The sequence below is a fragment of the Otolemur garnettii genome, unplaced genomic scaffold (genome assembly GCF_000181295.1).
Source record: "Otolemur garnettii isolate 467f Iridium unplaced genomic scaffold, OtoGar3 scaffold00103, whole genome shotgun sequence".
NCBI classification, from domain to species: Eukaryota; Metazoa; Chordata; class Mammalia; order Primates; family Galagidae; genus Otolemur; species Otolemur garnettii.
Genome location: NW_003852498.1, coordinates 4,722,492 through 4,744,350, shown reverse-complemented (window position 1 = coordinate 4,744,350; position 21,859 = coordinate 4,722,492). Strand labels below are relative to the sequence as shown.

Below are 21,859 nucleotides of genomic sequence, written 5' to 3'. Positions count from 1 at the left end.
GAGCCACAGGCACTGCCCTGCACTAGTCTTTTTATCGCAGCTCAATTTACCACTGCCAAACTGTGGAAACAACCTAAATGCCCCCAATCCACAAATAGATTAATAAGCTGTGGTCTATGTATATACTATTGAATACTTACTATTCAGCCACTAAAAAAGATGGAGACTTTACAACTTTTCTATCAACCTGGATGAAGTTGAAACACATTTGTCTTAGTAAAGCATTATAAGAATGGAGAGGCAAGAATCCAATGTACTCAATTCTGATGAGGACAACTGATGACCTGGTACATGTTAGGGGGCGGGGGGAGGGGGAATGAGGGAAGAGAATGGGGGGGTCACAGTGAGGGTCATACCTTTGAGAGGTGGCACACAATTATTAGAGGGTCTTTACCTAACAAATGCAATCAGAATTACCTAGTCCTCTGAACCCTCAATGAATCCTCAACAATAATAAAAAAAAAAATGTACAATAAAATGAGAGTTCTTTGGTTATCACACTAATGTAGAAACAGAATGTCTCTGTAATTCCCTTGTAGAACTGACAATACCTGTTGCTTTGAGGAGGGGCATTTGTGGAAATGAATGCATTTTCCCTTTAGACGTTGTATATCTAAATTTATACAATAGTGATGATGATATACGTTTAAAATACTGAAAACCACTTAAATGTGCATAAATATGGGATTGTTTATCCATAACCCAATATTGAAAATCACTTAAATGTGCATAAATACGGGATTGTTTATCCATAACCCCTGGGCCGAGGTCTCTCTGTGGCTTGGGAGCGGAGCCACACAGCAGGAGGTGAACAGCAGCAAAGCTTCATCTGTATCTACAGTCGCTCCCCACAGCCTGCATCCCTGCCAGAGCTCCCTCCTGTCAAACAGCCCCCCCCCATGAAACCAGCCCCTCGTACCAAAGAAGTTGGGGACTTCTGATGTAAAAGAATGAGTCAGGTTTATGTGAACTGATAAGGGCCGGTTTCTAAAATGTAATATTACAAGAAAATAGCAAGATGCAGAATAGTTTGTACTTCGTATTAGCATTTATTAAAAAAAGAAAATTTTGGAAATTTTACAAATCTCTACAAAGATCAATAGGAAAGAGTTGTCTGTTGGGGGTTCAAACTGGATGTCAGGAAAACAGGAAAGTTGGAGATACTAACCTTTGCTGCCTTCTCTTGTCTTAGTGTGTATCTTCTAATTTTTAACTTAAGAATTTTTACTTTTTTAAAGAAGACAATTAAAGTATACTATGTAAAGCCTGGGATAAGGATTAGAATCACTAATGGAAAAGTTATATACCCCTACAGTTTTAAAGATAACTTTAAAAAGTATTTGGTACAACAATGTTTTAATATTTCCTGAAAATCTTTTTATTGTAACAGATATTTAAAAAATGGTATTCCAATCTCAAAATTCTACAAACTACTCCCTAACAGGTCATAAGTCTAGTAAGACACACACACACTCTATATGCACAAATATAAAAATTATGGCTGAAGTATAAAGATAATAAAAGATCAATGAATTTAGCAATTCCTAAAAAAATGTGTGAGTCTTTCTTATGAGTAAAAAGACCCTACATCCATTAAAAAGCAGACAACTGATAGGCAGAAAGGCAGAGGGAGGCCCTGGCAAATGGACAAATCTCACTCCATCCTTCCCAAAACAGCCAGTTGCCCCTCATCTGTGGGGAAGCATGATAAGTGGGACCAGATGCACTTTCACTGGCTGGTCAGAGGGTTTTCTTAGGAAAGGGTGGGGATCAAAGCATCCTAAAATCAATCAACAGATCAGACTCTGGATATGGGATTGCCAGAGCCTTGAGTCAGCATGCCATCCTGTCTTTCTGTTTAAACTACTTACTACCAAGTAAAGAGCTATTGGGCGACTGATCAAAATTTCAAATGTATCTGCCATTTAATCACACATAAAAATTTATTCTGCAGAAATACTGAAAACATATAAAACAACAGTCTTCACATATACTCAAAGTTGTTTTAGAATTGCTTGCATGAGCAATATACTGGAATCAACACACTCATCAATAGGAGAAGAGACTGGTTTATCAATTATGGCCATATGATGGAATGCTATGAGTTCTAAAAAAGCAAAGAGACTCTATAAAGAACGCCCTTCAAGATGTACTATTAAGAAAAAGAAGCAAAGAAGAGGGCAATGTATACAGTTATGTTTTTATTTGTATAAAATAGGTAGGTGAGGGAGATATACAGAAATTTAGCCATAAAATATTTCTGAAAGCACACAGGAAAACTGACAGCACCTGTTGCTCTGAGGAGAGGTATTTGTGGAAATGAATGCATTTCTCTTAAAAACAAACTAGTATTTTAAAAATGCTGGTTGGAAAATTTTAAAATCCTGCACAAAATGGGAAAGGGACAAAAGTGTTTACGGGAGGGCGAGTAATGTAATGAGGGTGAGGCCATCAGAACCCTTCTCTCCAGCCCTTTCACGCCCCCAATGATGAAGGCCCAGCCCTGTGATAAACATCCTCCTTATTCACTGAGGGATATAGCACTAATCACTTAACATCACTAATTGTCACTCAGTGGTTTCAACTGTCTCAAATGCATACGTAGAACATGAATTCTGCAGATAAAAAGCACCAAGAAGAAATGCTAGACTTTACACTTGTTACAGGAGGGGCAGATGATCAAAGTTTCCAGGTAGCAAACACAGTATTGTTTCTGGGACCAGAAATGCCTCTTCATCCCAGAGTATAGGCATGTGTATACTTCCCAGCAGCAATCTCTGTAGCAGGTGTCTGAGGGTAGATCCAGCTGATGGGCTTGCAGGAAGGAGACAGCTTCCCTGTACTTGGCCTGGCATTCCCACTTCAGAAGTACTAAAACGTTTAATCCATAAAGGTTAAGACTTACCCAGATAAACTTTATGAAAGGATCCCAGGTAATTAGTAGATCTTAATAGCATTATATAAAGATCGGTTGTAATTGGGGAAGAGAGTGAAAGAACAAGGTAATTTCTCTGAAACTTAACTTTGAAGACCATGCATACTCAGAAATTACCTGTTTGAAAAGGTCAAGCTTCTTCAACAAGATTTTAGTTTGAAATCTACATTCCAAGACCACTTGAAGTTAAACAAAGTACATGGTGTTCTTAAACAACGTTTCAAGGAAAGTGGCAGCTGAATAACCTTAATCAAAACTTCATTTCCTAAAGATTTGGGGATTCAGGTTTAGTGTTGAAAGTAATTGTAAAATTATCCACTGCTTTGCTTTTATTCCTGAGAGAGAGAACACCAGATTGTGCATTCTCACATCAAAATTTGGGCAGGGAGGCTTGGCGCCTGTGGCTCAAGTGGCTAAGGCGCCAGCCACATACACCTAAGGTGGCGGGTTCAAATCCAGCCCGGACCCGCCAAACAACAATGATGGCTGCAACCAAAAAATAGCCGGGCGTTGTGGCGGGCGCCTGTGGTCCCAGCTACTTGGGAGGCGGAGGCAGGAGACTCGCTTGAGCCCAGGAGTTGTAGGTAGCTGTGAGCTGTGAGGCCACGGCACTCTACCCAGGGGGATAGCTTGAGGTTCTGTCTCAAAAAAAAATTTGGGCAGGGAGCTAACAGATTTAGGGCAATGAAGTGCACTCAGATCCACTAAGCCGCCCCCCAAACCCTGCTAGTGATCTTCCATATGACTCTGACCAGATGACACACACATACCTTAAGGCTCCCAGTTACTCCTGGGGTGCATATGATTGTACAAGTATCAAAAAATTGCTTTATGTATAAAATACTAATTTGTGTTCACTGGAAGTTGTCATAAAACTTGTAGACTACAAATGGAAAGGCATTCATTAGGAATAACCTATGTGAGGGCGGCACCTGTGGTTCAGTGAGTAGGGCGCCGGCCCCATATACCGAGGGTGGCAGGTTCAAGCCCTAGCCCCGGCCAAAAAAAAAAATTAACAACAAGGAATAACCTATGTGGAGAGCACTATGTGCAGACTTCAAGACAGCTTCCTATATTTCTAATTCGCTCTTATTATGCTAAAGACAGTCTCCAAAATCAAAAAAAGGTAATAACCGATCTAATTTTGACTTGGGACACGGGGTCAATAACCAGTGTGTTCTGTTTATGTGACTGAGTTTCTGAATGCACATATAAGAAGTGAAATTTAAATATTTCATTTACTGAATCAAGGGCAAGGCACAGTGGCTCATGCCTGTAATCCTAGCACTCTGGGAGGCCAAGGCAGGTAGACTGCTTGAGCTCATGAGTTCAAGACCGGACTGAGCAAAAGCGAGACTGCATCGCTACTAAAAAAAGAAAAAAAAATGAAAAACTGAGGCAACAGGATCACTTGAGCCCAAGAGTTTGAGATTGCTGTGAGCTATGATGCTATGGCACTCTACCAAGGGCAACAAAGTCAGACTCTGTCTCAAAAAACAAGTAAATAAATAAATATTTCATTTACTGAGTCAAAATTCTCTGCTTAAATAGCCTTTTCATGTGAAATGCAGAAAGAAATTCAACAATTTTTTCACCATTGTTTCCAATGTCCATAATCATCAGCCACTAATATATATTACCCGTCTGAACTTATGTGGCAACTCCAAAGTGCCTTCAGAATTAATTACTAACATTCTCTCTCTCCACATTTCACTAACCTAGAAGTTCATCTAAAGCTGGTAAGAATCCAAAAGTTTTACTTCACACAGAAGAGGGAGGGCAGAAAAATGAAGTTCAGAATATAGCAAAGTCAAGCTCTAGGTCTAAGATTTATGTCTTTTCAAAACCTCTAGCAGACAGATAACAAAACATCTGCATTTTCCCTGGTCTTACAGATATTATATAAAACCATCCTAATTCACATCATTTCCTTCAGAAACCACAAATTGCTTACTCACAGCCAAAGAACTCAGAAACTGAATAGCTTTGTTGAAACTTGGAACTATTTGTACTTGGGGTTTTTCTTCACACCTACATATGTATATACAAAATGTGCTTTCAACAAAAACGCTATTGTCTTGAGCCACATAGATAACCAAATCTCCCAGTAAACAGAAAGACAACCGCACATGAATATAATATCTAGATCCTATATATTCTTTTCCATATGAAGGATGTTTTCAGATGGAATTTACAGCTTCAATGTACCTTGGAAATCTGCCTATAAAGCAAGAAAATGGCAGCCAAGAAATGTTAGTTAATCACGTACAAAAGTTAGGACTTGAACTCCTACCCAAATTATCTAGTGCTTCTAATTAAGAATTATTTCCATAGCATACACAGCTTTTTAAAATAAAGGGTACAAACCCTGAAAAATCTTTATTACTGAGGTTCCTACTTGGTCATAGAAAAATGCTACTTCAAGCACAATATGCCATTAAGATGATGCTAAAGGAACAGATTACAAAGTAATAAATGGAAAGATTCTGTGGTAATCTCTGATTAAGGTGCCCTGTGCTATAATATGTACCCAACAGTGTGTGAACATACTAGGAAAATTTCACCTGACCATAAAAAGCCTCATCAACAATCAAGAAGGTAAAGCCCAAGAAAATTAAATTTTGAATTTTTAATATGCTAGAGAGCTGCTTAAGAGTCAAGAACACGAAACACAGAATCAAAGAACACAAAGAAGCCGAGTGGATAACCTACAAAAAAACTATAAAGACACAGCTGCCAAATCCCGGAACGGGTCATGCTTTTCCCAGCAGGGCAAAAGTGTCAGGACAGAGGGCTGGGTGGTACAGGCAGGAAGCAGAAGGACAGCTTCTCTGCCCATGCAGGTAGTATCCCTGATCCTTCTTCCTTCCTCAGTCCCAGAGGGAAGGACGGGAAGCCTCCTGGTGAATGTGGCTTTGTGGCTAGACAAAGGGAGCCAGAAAGGGAAAATTAGCAACAGTAGATCCTGCAATGTTAGTCAGTCTCTCCAAACAAGTCCCTGGAAAGAAGGGTAGCAAGTGACAGTGAGATGCAGCATGTTTTGCATAGGTGTGTATTTGTGACGCTTGTGAATATCGTCTAAACATCTCACAAGTGCTTAATCAAATGGAACAGACACTCACCAGTGTCGCTGCACTAAGGCATACAATCCCTCCATAATAAATAACATGGGGGTACTAATCTCCTCCCAGGTACACACACCCCTTCAAGGGATAAACTGAGTGTCCTATGCATCCGTGGGAATAGTTGGTGTTGTTTTGCTGTGCTGTTTTGAAGGAAAATGCCACAGGGAATCATTTAGAAAGAGATCCAGGCCACTTTTGATAAGGAAGGAAAAACGCTCCTCATGAGAAAGAACTGTATGATTATCTGAGGGCTGAAAAGGCAAAAACATTTTTCACATTAAGTTTCCTATAAGTTTTTTGAAATCTTTATAGGTAACCTGTTACTAGATTTCATTGTCAAAAAATAGCAAGGCATTTTCTTTGAATAAATGTGGTAACAAAGCTTTTGATTTTATAAAGGCTTTCTTTAAAAAATAATCAAGGCTTTTCAGAGCTTCTTCATGCAACCCCCCAAGCCTCTTTTTGGTGCTGTTCTGCCCCCTTGGAGCTGACCTCTTGCCCCCACATTCCTCTACCTGTTTATATCAAAACAAAGACAGGCAGAGCTCTGAACTGACAAGAGACATTTGGACCATCTAAGATTCTGGAAAAGTAAAACACAGAGGGAAACATCTATCTTTGAACCTTGCCATCTTTACTGTTGATGGTAAAGAATCATTTAGCCTTTTATAATGGAAAGGAAAATTATTTTACTGCAACACAGAGAGGCTCAGAATCATTCTTAATTTTGGCAGTATATATAAAAAGTATATATATCATGCCCCATGAACAAAGACTCTGATAGAACAGATGTGTCCCACCCCCTTCATTGTTCCTTGACATTTTTTAATTTTACCAAACACATGTGTAGTACTATGTATTTACTGTGCACTAGGAACAGTTTTAAGTGCTTTCCAAATTACAACTCATTTAAACCTTGTTATGGTCCTTTGAAGTACGCAGTAGTCTAGATTTGCTTTTGAGAGGAGGAAAATAAAGTACATAGAAGTTGAACAACTTGCCTAAGATCACACAGCTAACAAGAAGTGGAACTAGAATTTAAACCTAGGCAGTGTAACTCCAGGGTCCATGTTCCCCTCCAGCACGCTGCCTTTCAAACTATCACCAAATCTAAGAAAACTGTGATTTGCTCAAGCTTTCACATTACAATTAATGTGCAAAATCATTTTATACATTTTCAATAATTAGCTCATGTTACATTGTCGTTTTCTCAGATACTTGAAGAATACTATTCCAAGATACTTGAAGAATACTACTGTCAATACAACACAGAAAAGACAAATACTACTGAATACTATATTTGACTACTTTGCATTATTTTGGAAACAAAATAAAGGTACACAAAATTCTTTTAAAATAGTGTTTCATATGGCCTAGGAAAGCTACTTGCAGGAAGTATAATAAAACACTAGGAAGTCTCTTGCAAGTTTAAATTTTGTAAGGCTGCTGCACTCAAATTCAGAATCACTAAGCGGGTGCATATTACAGAAAATTTAATTACATGGTACAGAAAAATAGAACAGCTCTTAGAGGTGCTTCCTGGGGAATTCCACAGTTGATGAACCTCTCAGAGCTTGGAGGAGTTTTTTCTCCTTAGAATTCTTTTAGCATACCTGGCAGAGCACATATGTGCCCCTAAGCCTCTGCCTTTAGGGAAGGTGCACTCCCCTGCTGCTTAGGGCAGTCTGCCAATGCAGTCCTGTCCTGGGTGGGGCTGGGGGACTGGACACACATCAAAGCAATTCACATTCAATTTAGGAGTTTCCTGCAAATTAAAGTAGCAAAGAAGGAGGAAGCTCTTCCATTTCTGCAAATAAACTATCCATTTTTCATTCAAATGGTGGTGCATGTATATTGGGACCAGGGAAGGGTCTTCTCTTTAGCCTTTGGTTATGAGAATCTGATTATTTCTCAAATTCCATACCTGCAGCCTCCAGCTGTACAAATACCTTTGAAGCTGTGGAATAATTGACAGAAGACTAAATTCTACCATGCATCACTCTTCTTTTTGACCATCTTCCCTTCAAAACAATGTTGAACAGACTATGTAGTGGGGGCACAGCAGCTTTGCCTATTTCTTTCGTTTACTGGAAGCTCCCAGTAAACATGGCAGCATCTCCCAGAAAGCAGTGCACAGGGTCCTGCTCAGTGGCTTGCATATACCAGGTAAACATTTACCTTTCTATCCTTACCAGAGATGGTAGCTTGTATGTGCACACAGAGTCAACCTGTCACTGTCACTCTCCTTTCTGCACAAAGTTAAGGAAAAAAATCACAAGCATTCTCCAGAATTAAAACAGCTGTGGGAATGCCTAAGTATCCTGAACTTGAATTTAACTATTTAAACTCTTTAAAGAGTCAAACTCTTTGATTTGACTCTTTATACTGCCAATCCAGTCCTCAGGCAGACACTTTACTGCCAGCTCTAGGCTTCTTAACTGCCCTTCCTTTTGGCTCTTAGTCCTTCCTCCATTAGCAACAAAACATATTATTCCATTGTAGAACCTAACTTACTCTCCATCATCTTAGCAGAGACAGCCACCTAGCACTATAAAGATGCCCCAGATATTTACTTGATTGTTTGGGGACTTTCATTTCAGGAGGAGTGGGACAAAATTTTAAGATTCAGATAAATTGCTGGGAACAAATTTACTAAGTTGTTCAAGTTTTTGTGATGTAGCTCTAAATTTTACCATCAAAATAGCCATTTGTGATCACGGAAAAGGTAAAAATCAGGGTTCTGATTTCACACTTATTGTAAGAGGTTGATTACTCACAGAACCTAAAAATCATGGCTTTTTTTTTTAAGAGGTTTTGATTATACTGGGTGGTCCATTTAGAAGACAGTCAATACAACCTTAATTCAAAAAAAAAATTTACAAATAGGCCACTTTAAACAAGAGCTATGAGGAGGATTATAAAAGTACTACAAGGTTCAGAGTTTATTTTGTGTAAATACAGTCTAGACTCATTATCTTACCCCCATCTCAGACCCTGGAGCAAAGAAAAGAATAAACCTGTTGAGAAAACAGGAAGGAGCTGGAGATATTGGGGACAAATGATAAAATGAGCATTTAAAGAGGCTCTTTGTGAAAAACAAAGCTGGCACCTTAATACAGGTGGCTCTGATGGGAGAGGGGCAGAAAAAGGAGTTGGAATATGTTTGAACACTCCCAAGTCAATTGCTCAGTAATGAGCCTTCTGGTACATGGAGCAAAGCCATGGACCAAGGTGGAAGTCCTACCTCTCAAGGAACTGAAGTCCCAGGTGTGATACTTACGCTGACACTGTCCCCAGGACTGGCGAGCCCAGCCCCAGCAGCAGTCAATCCTCCCACCATAACGACACAGGCCAATCGATGACACTATTTGCCTGGGCCACCTACCAAACAGAAAGATTCGAAATAAATACACTCTTGAGATTAAAAATAATTACCTCGGTTATTATTTTAGAAGAAAAATGTTAAACCACACCCAACAATTTTCTACAAACTCCTTTATGCCTGCAGAATTTTTAAGGATAAAACACCTTCACAGAAATAGTTCTGCTATGATCTAATTTCAAATTTCAGACAGTTAAACATCCCCTCCCCTAAAGATAAAACAGCTCTTTCCTACCCAAAGGTAGGGAAAAAAGAGAGAAGATCCTTTCTTAACTAGAAATAGTACCAGCTAAAATCAACAATTCTCAAGGCTGCCACTCACAGGATAGATTCTGAAGCTTGAAATAAAACAGATTCCTCAAAAACTCACACCTGTTACTGGAGGAAAACTAGTTTTGACTGATCCATCGTAAAATGTAAAGTATTAAATAAGATATGTCAAAATAGACAAAAATTTCTGCCTCATGGATGGCGAGAAAGGGCAGAAAGAGGCAGGTCTTTCAAAACCAAATGAAACAGCTTTTTCTGAGTTGTAACTTTGGTATAAACAGTCCCAAGAAAAAGACGTACTAGAAAAGGAAGTCTAAATAATAAAGTGTAGCCGACATCTCAAGTGTCCTTGTGGTTTGAAACTTGCCTGTATCAAAAATCCATATTGTTTCCCTCTCTAATGTAAATAACGACTAAAGAAAGTAAGCAGTTTCAGGATACAGATGTATCTACCAAATTACACTTCATAGAGTCACACCTAAATTGACATTTTAATTAGATGTTTTAGACACCTTTTAAAGCTACATTCAAATTCTATGCATATCACGTGATACATTTCTTCTTTTGCTATTTTTAGCCGGGGCTGGGTTCGAACCTGCCACCTATGGGGCCCGCGCCCTACTCCTTTGAGCCACAGGTGCCACTCCACGTGATACATTTCTTGTTGCAAATGTGTGTACCAGAAATACACGACATATCCAAGTGGGGGCAGGCAAACAATTGCTTTTATTGATGAAAGTAAATTTAAACTGAAAGGTCTCTGGCTTCAGGGCTCGGAAGAAAAAAAAATTCAAAGTCTAGCCTCTGGCTGCTACTCACATTTTCTTAAACATTCCTTATCTTTTCAATTCTGCTTTTCCTTTACCTGCCCTTTTTACCCCCAGGCCCAAAGTACAAAACAACCCCGAACTTTCTAAAGTTTCCCTCCTACCCCTACCCCCACCCCAGGTAGTAACAAGCAGTGGCGCTTTTTCTGGGCGCTGCCTTGGTTCCCCTCGGTCCCCCTCCAGGTACAAGAAAGCCACTCAGTCGTGGAATTGATTCGTTCCGAGATTGCAGGTAAAACAGGTGCAGCGTCTCTCCTGGGGCCCGCGCGAGGGCAGACACGGAGGGTGGGGGTCGCCGAAGGAGGGCGACTGGCTGGCGGTGTGACCCCAGAGTGAAACCCCTCAGCAGCAGCAGCCATATGCACGCCGGGAGAATCCGGTCTGTAGTCGTGAGGAGGTGGGGCGACCGAGCGCACCCTCAGGACAGTACACTCTGTCCCACACGCACACCCCGGAGCCCACCCGGAGGCGGGGGAAAGGCGCCGCGCGCGGCGGCCCGAGGCGCGGCTGAGTGACAGCGGAGACGCAGCCCGGGGTGGTCGGAACCTGTCAGAGCACGCGGCAGTCGGGTCTGAGCAGCGGCGCCCCGCGCGTCCCCTCTCCCTCCTCCCAGTCTCTCAGCGCCCCTCTCCCTGGAGAAAGCCGAGTGGGCAGGCAAACGGGTCTCCCCGGGAGCGCACTCGCCACCCACCCTCGGTCGGCGGCCTGACAGCTCCCAGCCGGGATCTCACCCCGCAGCCTGGACGTTTCCCCCACCGAACAGCTCTACACCAAGAGCAGTTTCCTCGCCAAGGGGTGTCCCGCGCGAACCCCGCTTTGCGCAGCTACCCGGCGCCCTCCGAGCTGACGTCTGGGGTTCGAGCCCGTCCTCTCCCCCAGTCCTAACCCCCGAGCCCGGAGTCGGGGCGGACGGCTGGCCCCGCCCCTGACTTCGGGCCGCCGCTCAGAGCGACTCGACGGCTGTCCTGCCGCCACGGCTGTGCGGTGGCCCACCTCCTGGAGAGAGGAGCCGCCTCCGTGACCGCTTAACCCCGCGGAGAGTGAAACTAGCGCGGGAACGAGGAGAGGGCGCCCGGGGGCCCGACTCACCTCCCGTCGAACTCGGCAGCCGCCTGCAGGTAGAGCGAGGACAGCAGCACCAGCGCCAGGAGAAAATCCATGTCTGGGCAGCGAGTCCCGCGGGGCAGCGCAGCTGCGCGCGGGAACAGGTTGGGGTGGTGGGCGCAGAGGGGAGGCGCGCCCGCCGCCTCGCTCCCCCGAGGAGCTGCGAGTCCCCTGGCTGCCGCCGGTTATTGCCGCCACTCCCGGAGGGCAGCGGCGAGACGCGCAGCCGGAGCAGGTCTGCGGCGCCGCGCCCGGAGCCCCTCCGGCTGCTCCCTCCCCGCCAGGGGAGGCGCTGCGGGGGGAGCCGCGCCGCCCGCGGGGACGTGGGGGGCGGGGTGGGGGGCGCGCGTGCGCCCGGCTCGCCGCCCTCGCAGCCCGGGGCTCAGGGCGAGCGCGCTCGGCTCCTCCCGGGGCCCCGCCGGGGCTAGCAACTCGGGCGCGGGCTCCGCGGGAAGGCGGCGTCTCTGGGGGGGGGCCCAGGCTAGGAGAAAAGTTGCAAGCCCGGCCTGGGGGAGGAAAAGCAGAGTGCTCAGCAGGAAAGGGCTCGGCGGCCAGGGAAAGAGCCCCGGGCGTAGGTGCGGGCTCCGCGGGTTCCGCCCAAACAGGTGGCGACCGCCCGGGCGAGCTGCGGCTTTCCCCGGAGGGCGGAGAAGCCCGAGACTGGGGAGGTTTATGGGACTGGAGCTGCGCGGTGTCTTAGTGAAACCACAGCACGACTTGGTTTAGCAAAGGCAAACTCAGGGAGTTAGCAAACTCAGGGAGTTTGCTTCTCCCGCGGAGCTGGCAAAGGCATATTTTTTTTTATTTTGTAACCAAACGAAAGAAACGTTTGGCTCTCCGGTTGAGTTTTGAAGAAGAAACGTGCAGACTGTTTGTACCTCCGCCAGCACGGCTCCGAGCACATTAGGATAGAGCTGCCCCTCTAGGGCCAAGTGGCCTCAAGAGAGGGAGGGCTGTTACTGCTTAATAGTCTTGTGGTTGACGTTGTGGGGATCATTTAGAAACCATTTTAAGGCATCATTGCTATGTTGTTACAGAGTAAAAAGCATTGTACTAAAAAGGACTGTGTTCATATGAAAACACACGATTCTCTTAAAATACACATTAAAACATAAGTCTGATGAAATCGCCCCTCTTCTGAAACCCCATCCTGAATAACTGCCCTGTGCAGTTATCTGACATCGCCCGTGTCAGGTGGTCTCCTGTTCGCTCTTCCCTCAGTCCATGGCTGCAGGCATGCCCCCACCTTCGGGTCAGTGACTGGCTGGATCCAGATACCTACATGGCTCGCCCCTGCAATGACGACTATCATGACCCTATTTAAAATTGCAGCTGACTCATTCCTCCTGCCCCCTGCCCTGTTTCACTTAGTCTTTTCTCCACACTGCTCATCTTCTATTTTACCATGTTGTTTGCTTATTTCTTGTTTGTGTGTTTTCTTTCTGCCAGAATGCTAGCTCTGCAAGGGCAGTTGTCTTTGTGCCAACTAGACACTAACGGTGCCTGGCACATAGTAGGTACTCATAATGTTCGTTGAATGCATTTACTCCATTACAACCCCCCCACCACACACACACACACATACCGCCTTTATTTTCTTTCTGAGGTCTCCACAACTTCAAAGTTTTAATGGAAAGTTCTGTGGCAGGGTAACCTCGCTATCCTGATCTCTCTCAGTGTGTGTAAAAACAGGAATTTTCTGCAAGAAAAGGAAAAATAATGGTTTCAACTTAAATGACTCTTTGATTTCTAAGTTATTTTCTGTTAGCAAAACAAGTTTCTATTTTAATCTCAAGAAACATCCATGCCAATTCAGGCCTGGGACATTATTTTAGGCAAACAGCTTGGTGTCATCCATTTCAGATCCTTCTAATGAAGTCCAAAAATGTAGGAGTCAAAATATTTTTTCTGCAGAAAATCAAATTTTTGTAAGTGTAATGTAGGCTTGGTTCCAGGCTCCAGAGCTTACTCCTTTGCTGTTTTTTTTTGATTGTTTGTTTGTTTATTGGTTCCTGGGTTGGATTTGCAAACAAGGCCCACCAGAGCAATAGATGATTAGGGAGAAAGGGGCTAACATATAGGTTATAAAACTGGAGAGAGAAGGAAAGGATGAAGAGTGATGGGTGGAAACAGGATGAATCTCTGTAGCAAAAGTGTAATGCCCCATCTGCATTCCTCTTTTCCTTTTTTTTTCCATGATTTTTTTTTTTTTTTTTGGCCTAGAAACACTTCATTCATCTTCCTTTTTCGTTTGGATAATCTCCACTTACCCTTTGGGTCTAAACTTAGTTGACACTTACCCAGGAAGCCCTTTTTGAGTATTTGCTTGGCTGAGATTCCTGGGGTATAGGCTTTGATAACACTGTGGATTCTCTAGAATAGCTCTTAATGCATTGTGTTATAATTGCTTCTCTACCTCTCTGGGTCCCTGGGGACACTAGTCTAATGACTAGCAGGAGAAGAGTAGTGCCTGTTTTGTCACTATATCCCTTCTGTTCAACACAATGCCTGGCGCAAGGCTTACATTCAGCAAAGATTAAATAGATTGGATGAGATTGGATTGAATTCTGCTTGGTGAACTTCAGTTTCTCCCTTCAGTAAGCTGTGGCTAATTCTATTGGTCTTTGTTAGATCCTGGAATGAGGAAACTCTAAAGAACTTCCAAGATCTAACTGGTTATTGTGTTGCAGTGATGACCACCAGTGATCATTCCAAAGGAGAGATAAAATTACTGCAGGAGTGACATATGACTATCTCAGTCTTAAAAACAGAGGTCCTTAAACTTTTTAAACAGGAGGCCAGGTCACTGTCCCTCAGACCATTGGAGGGCTGGACTGCGGGCCCCGGGATGAGTTGGCTGCTAGTCAGGACAGGCAGCAGCGGCAAAAACACCTGGCCTGCTGGATAAATGTCCCCGGCGGGCCACATGTGGCCCATGGGCTGTAGTTTGAGGACGTCTGCTTAAAAACATACAAGCAAGAATAAGATCAAAACAGCTAGCTTTTAACAATACCTATAGGAGGACAAACTTTTGGTTAGGTTTCATACCATGTAATGACACCTTGCAAGTGGTCATCTCAATTTTCTCATGCAGAAATAATAATCTATCACCGATCGCAATGTGATACAGAGAAATAACAAAATAAAACTGAAAACACACAACTTCAAACACTGGGAAATCAGAAGCTCTTAGAGAGTGAATGAGTCACACACACACACATAAGTATTTATTGACAGCTTATAATATATTGGCCATTTCTAGGTACTGAAATTTCAGCTCAGAACAGGGCAAAATTTTGCCCTCTAAGGGTTTACATTCCAGTGGGGGAGCAAGTAAGGAACCCAGAGAGAGGGGAAAGGGTGAAAAGAAAATAGAGAGAGGTTAAAGTTATACAAAGTGTTGGAGGTGTGATTTTTTTAGGTAAAGTGGTTTGGTCACCTCTGGGGAGATAGCATTTGCCCAGGGACTGGGTAAAGTGAGGAAGAGAGTTGCATAAGGACGTGGGGTGGGGGTGGTGCCCAGGCAAAGGGCACAGCAAGATGTGTTTTCTCTGTTGAGTTCTGAAATGAGTTTTGTAGTTGCTGTCATACAAACTGTTGAACAAGCTATTGCACCTCCAACGCTATGTGCAGTGATGACACAGGCACAGGATTTTTGCTTTAAAATCTATTAAGAAAAGGCTACATGTGGGTGCTCGTTCACAGCAGTTTTGATTCCCAGCTGGGCAAGGATTTTTGGAAACCTCTGCTGTGGCCGGTGGTATAGGAAATACTTTGATTCGTGCAGGTGAGGTCACCATGCTTCTCTTAGAGTCTACCTTGTTTGTAATCTTTCACAGGCACAGCAAAGCAACTATTAAAGCAGATCCCTTCCTTGGGGGGTGGTACGCGATTTACAACCCTTTTTCTAGTAGTAAAAACTTGAAGGGCAAATGTTGTTGCTTTAAGGAGCTAAAACAGACATTTGCAGGCCAGACTCACGGTTTCTGTGGCAACTAGATTTCCTCAAAACCTTAATAGACTTCTGCTCTAATTGCTTCCAGTCAGTTCCTTGTGAAGATAACAACCACCAAAGTCTTTTCTAGTCCCAGTTCTTAAGTCTGCTTTCTTTCTTTGCTTCCTTGTGTTGAGACTTTACTCTCTCATCTTAATAGAGGCCACCTTGAGGCTCACTAAAATAACAGAGTTCTTTGGGAAGGCAAGACCCTTGCTCAGACAAGGCTTGGATCCCTTTATTTGTATTAATGTTTGGGATATAAAAGCAGGTGTCTTTTTCAGCCCTGGAAGGCTCCAAAGGAGAATCCCCTGAAGACATTCTCATTTCCTTCCATTTATGATTACGGAGATCTTTTTCTTATGATTCCTTCCTAAAAGAAACAGGGAGCAGTGAAATACACTAACATCCTCAGTTTTTACAACTATCTTCCTTCAATCTGGATATGTATGTGCCTTGTAGGTAATTACTTTATGAAATAGCATAAGCTGCATCAGCATTCCAGTCTACTCACAGTGACCGTAGTTATACCTTACAAAACCACAGTCCAATCATGTTGTCCCTCCAATGACTTCTCATCACAAGCAGAGTATAAAGTAAACTCTTTATTCTTTCCTCCTGCCTATCTTCCTAACTACACATTAGCCTATTTAGAAAACATAGGTTTTTTGTTAAGATATCATCCCTTCTATGTGAATTAAGGTAAAGTGTTAAAATACTATCACACAGACACTCAACAATACAAAGGCTTTTACACCATATTTATTTCTTCATTATGTTACAGACAGGTGAGTGTGTCAGGTTGGTGGGCAGCTCTGTTTCATCAGTCAGGTCCCAGGCTGACAGTGATGCTCCTACCCTCACAGTCCCTCTCATGGTCACCAGCAGGAAGCAGGAAGAGAAGGTATGAGGGAGGCGCACCTGTTTTCATAAAGAGCAGGGCCAAGAAATAGCTCCTGTAACTGCTACTCACTTTCCCTGGAAAGAAGTACATCAGATAGATGGTCACACCCAGTTACAGGGGAGAAAGGGAAATGTAGCCTAACCATGTGCCCAGCCTCATTTCTGTCACAGCAGAAGACAGGGAGAGCAGAATTTGGAGAGCAGCTAACAGTCTCCGTCACGGACAAGTATGAGATGTCTGCACACATTCAGGTGGGAAGTCAGATAGGCAGGATGAAGTCCAACTCTGCAGCGTGGAGGAGAGTTTGGGGCTCGAGAGATAATTTGGCAGTCACAGTAGTAGTCAGGTCCCTGAGACTGGAAAAGGGTGAGTGATTGTACATCGAATGAAGAGAATGGAGGAAAGAAGTATAATTAGGAGGACTGATACTTAAATTTTGTAAGGAGGAGAACCCAGAAAGGAGCCCGAGAAGGCTATAGGCATGTAATAGGAAACTTGGGAGAGTATATTGTCCTAGAAGCCAAGGGTAGAAAAGATTTCAAGATGGAGCTGAGAATGATCAGCTGTGCCAGGTGCTGCTGAGGGTTAAGTAAGATAAGGACTAGGAAACAATCATTAGATGTGACGAGAAGGAGATCATCGATGATCTTGTTAGGGATAGTTTTACTGGGGTCCATGAGGATGAAACCCTGATTTTACTGTATTGAAAAGGGAAAGAGAAGTGAGGAAATGGAGACAAAGTACTGACAACTTTTTAGAAGTTCTGCTGAAAGAGAGCAGAGAGATGTGAGGTTCTGGGAGTGATTTTTTTTTTTTTCTTAAGAAGAGAGATATTTAAGCATGTTGATAAGCTAATGAAAATGATCTCAGAGGAAAAAAGGAAATAACAGCCTGCAAAAGCCAAGTATTTACATTGGTGAGAAAAGATTAGATTCAGTGTTCAAAAACTTAGCAATAACTGAATGGCAGTGTATCTAGAAATTAATGATTAAAAAACACCATATATAGCTATCTATCTATGTATGGCTACAACTGAATTAAAAGGAAAATTTATAGCTTCAATATTTACATTGTTAAACCAAAGGAAGACAATTATTAAGTGTTCAACATGAGGAACTGGAAAGAGAATAAGAATGCAAAAAGAAGGAATCAACAACAATAAAAGTAGAAATTAATAAATTAGACAACAGAAAGCAATATAATTGTAAATACAATTTACAATTTGAGCTTTAGTAGGGAGGAGAACTCACTAAAGACCTGATTCTTTTTTTTTTTTTTTGAAATAGAGTTTCACTTTGTTACCTTCAGTAGGGTGCGGTGGCATCACAGCTCACTGCAACCTCCAGCTCTTGGGCTTAGGTGATTCTCTTGCCTCAGCCTCTCAAGTAGCTGGGACTACAGGCATTCACCCCAACATCTGGCTGTTTTTTTGTTGCAGTTTGGTTGAGGCTGGGTTCAAACCCACCACCCTCAGTATATGAGACTGGCACCTTACTCACTGAGCCACAGGCGCCACCCTAAAGAGCTGATTCTTGAGGGGAAAACTATTAAAATGTTTATCAAAACACTAGCTTATCTAGCAAGAGAACGTGATTGAACAAATATGCAAATATGAAAAAAATGGGAGAATATAAATTAGATATAAAAACTGAAAATGAATTTAGGATATCAAAAATGATCTCAAGGGAAATAGAAAATTTAAATTAATAATCTTGAAATAAAATGGTAACATTGTCAAAGAACTTTCAATCTTTCAAAGAAGAGATAATTTCAATACTATTTAAATCTTCTAAAATATCAAAAAAGGAAACCACCAATATCTAAACCTGGGATGAAGAGAAAAGTCAACTGATGGTGCCGGTGGCTCAAAGGAGTAGGGCACCGGCCCCATATACCAGAGGTGGTGGTTTCAAACCCAGCCCCGGCCAAAAAAAGAAAAGCCAACTCACACCTGTCAAACATACACAGCTCATCTCAGATACAAATATCAATGCAAAAGTCCTAAGTAAATGATTAGTATAATTTAGGAAGATATTAAATGAAACATTACACTCAAGTTGACAGAAGTGTAACCTATAAGTGTAAAAAGTTAAAATTCTTTCCCCTATCTGCATGAGAATTTAATCGTGTGTTAACTTTCTAGCTTCACTCCCCTGACAGGATGGTATGAGAACTACCTTGTTGCTGGTAAAAAATGGCCCTAGATTGGCAAACTGCATTTAGATAGGGAGAACCAAATATACCTGGTAAGAAACCATAGCATTGGACCTCCTGTGTACTGTGTCTCCCATGGGGCCTATCCCTTGAAGGGACTCTGGACACTGTACTTATGAGATTGTCACAAGAGGTCAACTGGAGGGGCACTAGTCTGTTAAGCCAGGACAGCTTCATACCTGTGTAGAGTGGGTTGCGTCTTGCACCTGAGCTATACTGTGTAAGGAGTTCCACAGACCATGAAGGGCACCTAATGCTACTGTAACTGGCAAACCACGCCCCCGTCCTGGAGCCTTCTGAGTATTCAGGTGCCAGATGTGGCCGTGACAGTCTTGTGAGTCTGAAGGTTTGAAGTTGAAGGTAGTTAAACCTAAGAAGACCTCCTGAGGGTGCTGCAGACCCCTGTGGTCAGAGCTGTTGAGTCCTGACTTTTTAAAAAAACATCTTCTTATGGATTAGGGATGGATTCTATTTAGGTACTACATAATATATTCTGAGAGAATTCTTGTTAATGCCAGGAATGAGAAGAGGGTGCTTATATCATTGTTTTAATTTTAGAATATTCTGAAAATATTATTTGATGTAATTAGACAGAAGAAAGATATATAAATTTTTTAATGCAAGAGATCAAATTCCTTTTATCTGATGACAATGTAATTACGTGGATAAGTAGACCAAGTAGCCATTTAAAATCTATTGGAATAACCATTTGAGACAGATGTCTCTTTGATAAAATGAATTCTTTTCCTTTGGGTAGATACCCAGAAGTAGGATTGATGGATTGAAAGCTAGGTTTACTTTCAGTTTTTTGAGAAATCAGCTCACAACTGCAAAGATGTGAAATCAACTCAAGTATCCATAAATCAATAAGTGGATTAACAAAATGTGATATATCTATATATATAGATAGATAGATAGATACATAGATAGATAGATAGATAGATATACACACACATATATATACATACACACCATGGACCTTAGCCATAAAAGGACAAGTTAATTCCTTTTGCAACAATTTGGATACAACTGAAGACTATTCTCCTAAGTGAAATTTCAAAAGAATAGAAAAACAAAACCTATTTGTACTCACTATTAAACTCATCTGTGAGCACCCGTGTGCACAGAGGAATGTAAAACAAGCAGGGGAGGCAGGGGGAGGAGGCCAAAAATCTACTTAATGGGTACAATGAACACTATTTGGGGATTTGGCAAACTTACGGCTGTGACTCAAGCATTACAAAGGTGTTTCATGCCACCAAAAACATCTGAACCCCATTAATATTATGAAAGTTAAAAAAATTATCTAAAAGAAGCAAGAAATAATAGAAAAATAAATAATAAAAATAAAATGTATTGGAGAAAATAAGACTACTCAGTAACAAAAATTGATAATATGAATATATAAATACATGTCTAAATGAAGAAGTTAAAAATATGAAAAAATTACCACATTAAAGGATTGATCTTCAAAAGTTTATACTCTTTACAAACAGGAAGCATTGGGAGTTTGGTCTAATATAGCACAAATTAGAAACAAAAAGTTTGGCCCAACTGTTACTATGGATATTTCTCATCCATCTTCAAATAATTCTGCCAAAGACAATGGAAGACTTCATTTGATAGCTTTTTGATTCTATTTTAATATCCCTGGCAGGAATGGCTGGCCAACACATTAGAAATCAGTTTCAGGAATTATAATAAAAGAGTTATTAAAAGAGTCTCACATTTTTCAACCTTTTAAAAATTGGGTCAGTGATCTGATACAATGTTAAATAAATGTTGATTCATGCTTTGATTTATAAAAATAGGAAGATTCTCTTATATTGAATATATCTTTAGTATCACAAAACCAGGAGTAATAACACTAGTTATTTTTAACTTAACACAATAAAAATTTCTTCTAATAGTGCCAGTTCCATGCAGGTCGGACAGCTCTCCCAAATGACCTTCTACACGTGGCTGCTCAGGGATCTGGGCTCCTTGCGTGCTCCTCTCTTCCTGCAGTTAGCCTCATGTAGCCACATGTACAGGGAGAGAGAGAACACGGGCAAGCAGACAGGGGGATTTGTGGCATGCCAGTGGCCACTGCCTGCTCAGCTTTAACTGCAAGGGAAACTGGAAAATGTATTTTCCAGTGTGCCAGGGAGGAAAATGAAAACTTTTAATTGAATAATAGCATTGTCTTTCTCATGGCCTCAAGAAGCCAGTGAACTTGGTATCTAGTTATTGCCAGAAAGAAGGCTGCAGGTTAACTATGACATCACTAAACAAATATATTATCTTTGAAAGTCACTTTCCAAAATTCATTTAGTCAATGATTATAGGGCTCGGCGCCCATTACTCAGTAGTTAGGGTGCAGGCCACGTACACTGGGGCTAGTGGGGCTGAACCCAGCCCGGGCCTGCTAAACAAAAATGACAACTACAACAAAAATTAGCCAGGTATTGTGGTGGACGCCTGTAGTCCCAGCTACTTGGGAGGTTGAGGCAAGAGAATCGCTTAAGCCCAAGAGTTTGAGGTTGATGTGAGCTGTAATGCCACGGCACTCTACGGAGGGGGACATAGTGAGAGTCTGTCTCAAAAAAAAAGATTCTCGTTATATGGTACACAAATCAATGTATTTATCTGGGAGTTCTTAACATATAACTCAGTCAATTAAATGAGGTAAGTTGCATAAAGTGCCTAGCCCAGCACTCAGCACATGTAGTAAGGACTCATCTGATAATTGATTGCTGCCTCAACTGAAGTGAAGGTTTTACTGCTGGGAGTAAGTGTTTCTCTATTCAGGTTTTTTTTCTATGTCCAAGGAAAGTAACTGTGAACACTTGCATTAATATTTTCCTGCCTACACCAGATCTGGCATGCTGTGTTATGAATCTGTAATGTCAACTGAGCTTTTATAAAGTATTTGCGCTAATTTGAAGTTGCTTCAAATACCCTTGCATCCCCCTGCCACCTGGGGGAAGTACTAGTTAAGCTTCTCACCTCTCATATAATCTATCTACCCTATTGGACTCAAATGGATCAGTTCCCAAAACAACACAGAAGACCAGTTATTCAGGCAGAACTTTAGAGCATATAAAACTCCTTGTTAAAAAAAA

The 21,859-nt window shown here is 42.0% G+C and overlaps 1 protein-coding gene across 1 annotated transcript in view; it reads right to left on the bottom strand.

Moving 5' to 3' along the window:
- The window catches only part of NPNT (nephronectin), a 75,707-nt gene extending 63,789 nt beyond the window's left edge, over positions 1 to 11,918 (bottom strand). Inside the window, exons 1-2 of the mRNA XM_023517048.1 lie at positions 11,629 to 11,918; positions 9,341 to 9,441 (exon numbers count right to left, since the gene is read on the bottom strand). Coding sequence (XP_023372816.1) covers positions 9,341 to 9,441; positions 11,629 to 11,699 — 172 coding nt within the window. The 5' untranslated portion in view covers positions 11,700 to 11,918. The remainder of the gene's footprint in view (positions 1 to 9,340; positions 9,442 to 11,628) is intronic.
- Positions 11,919 to 21,859: the final 9,941 nt, after the last annotated feature.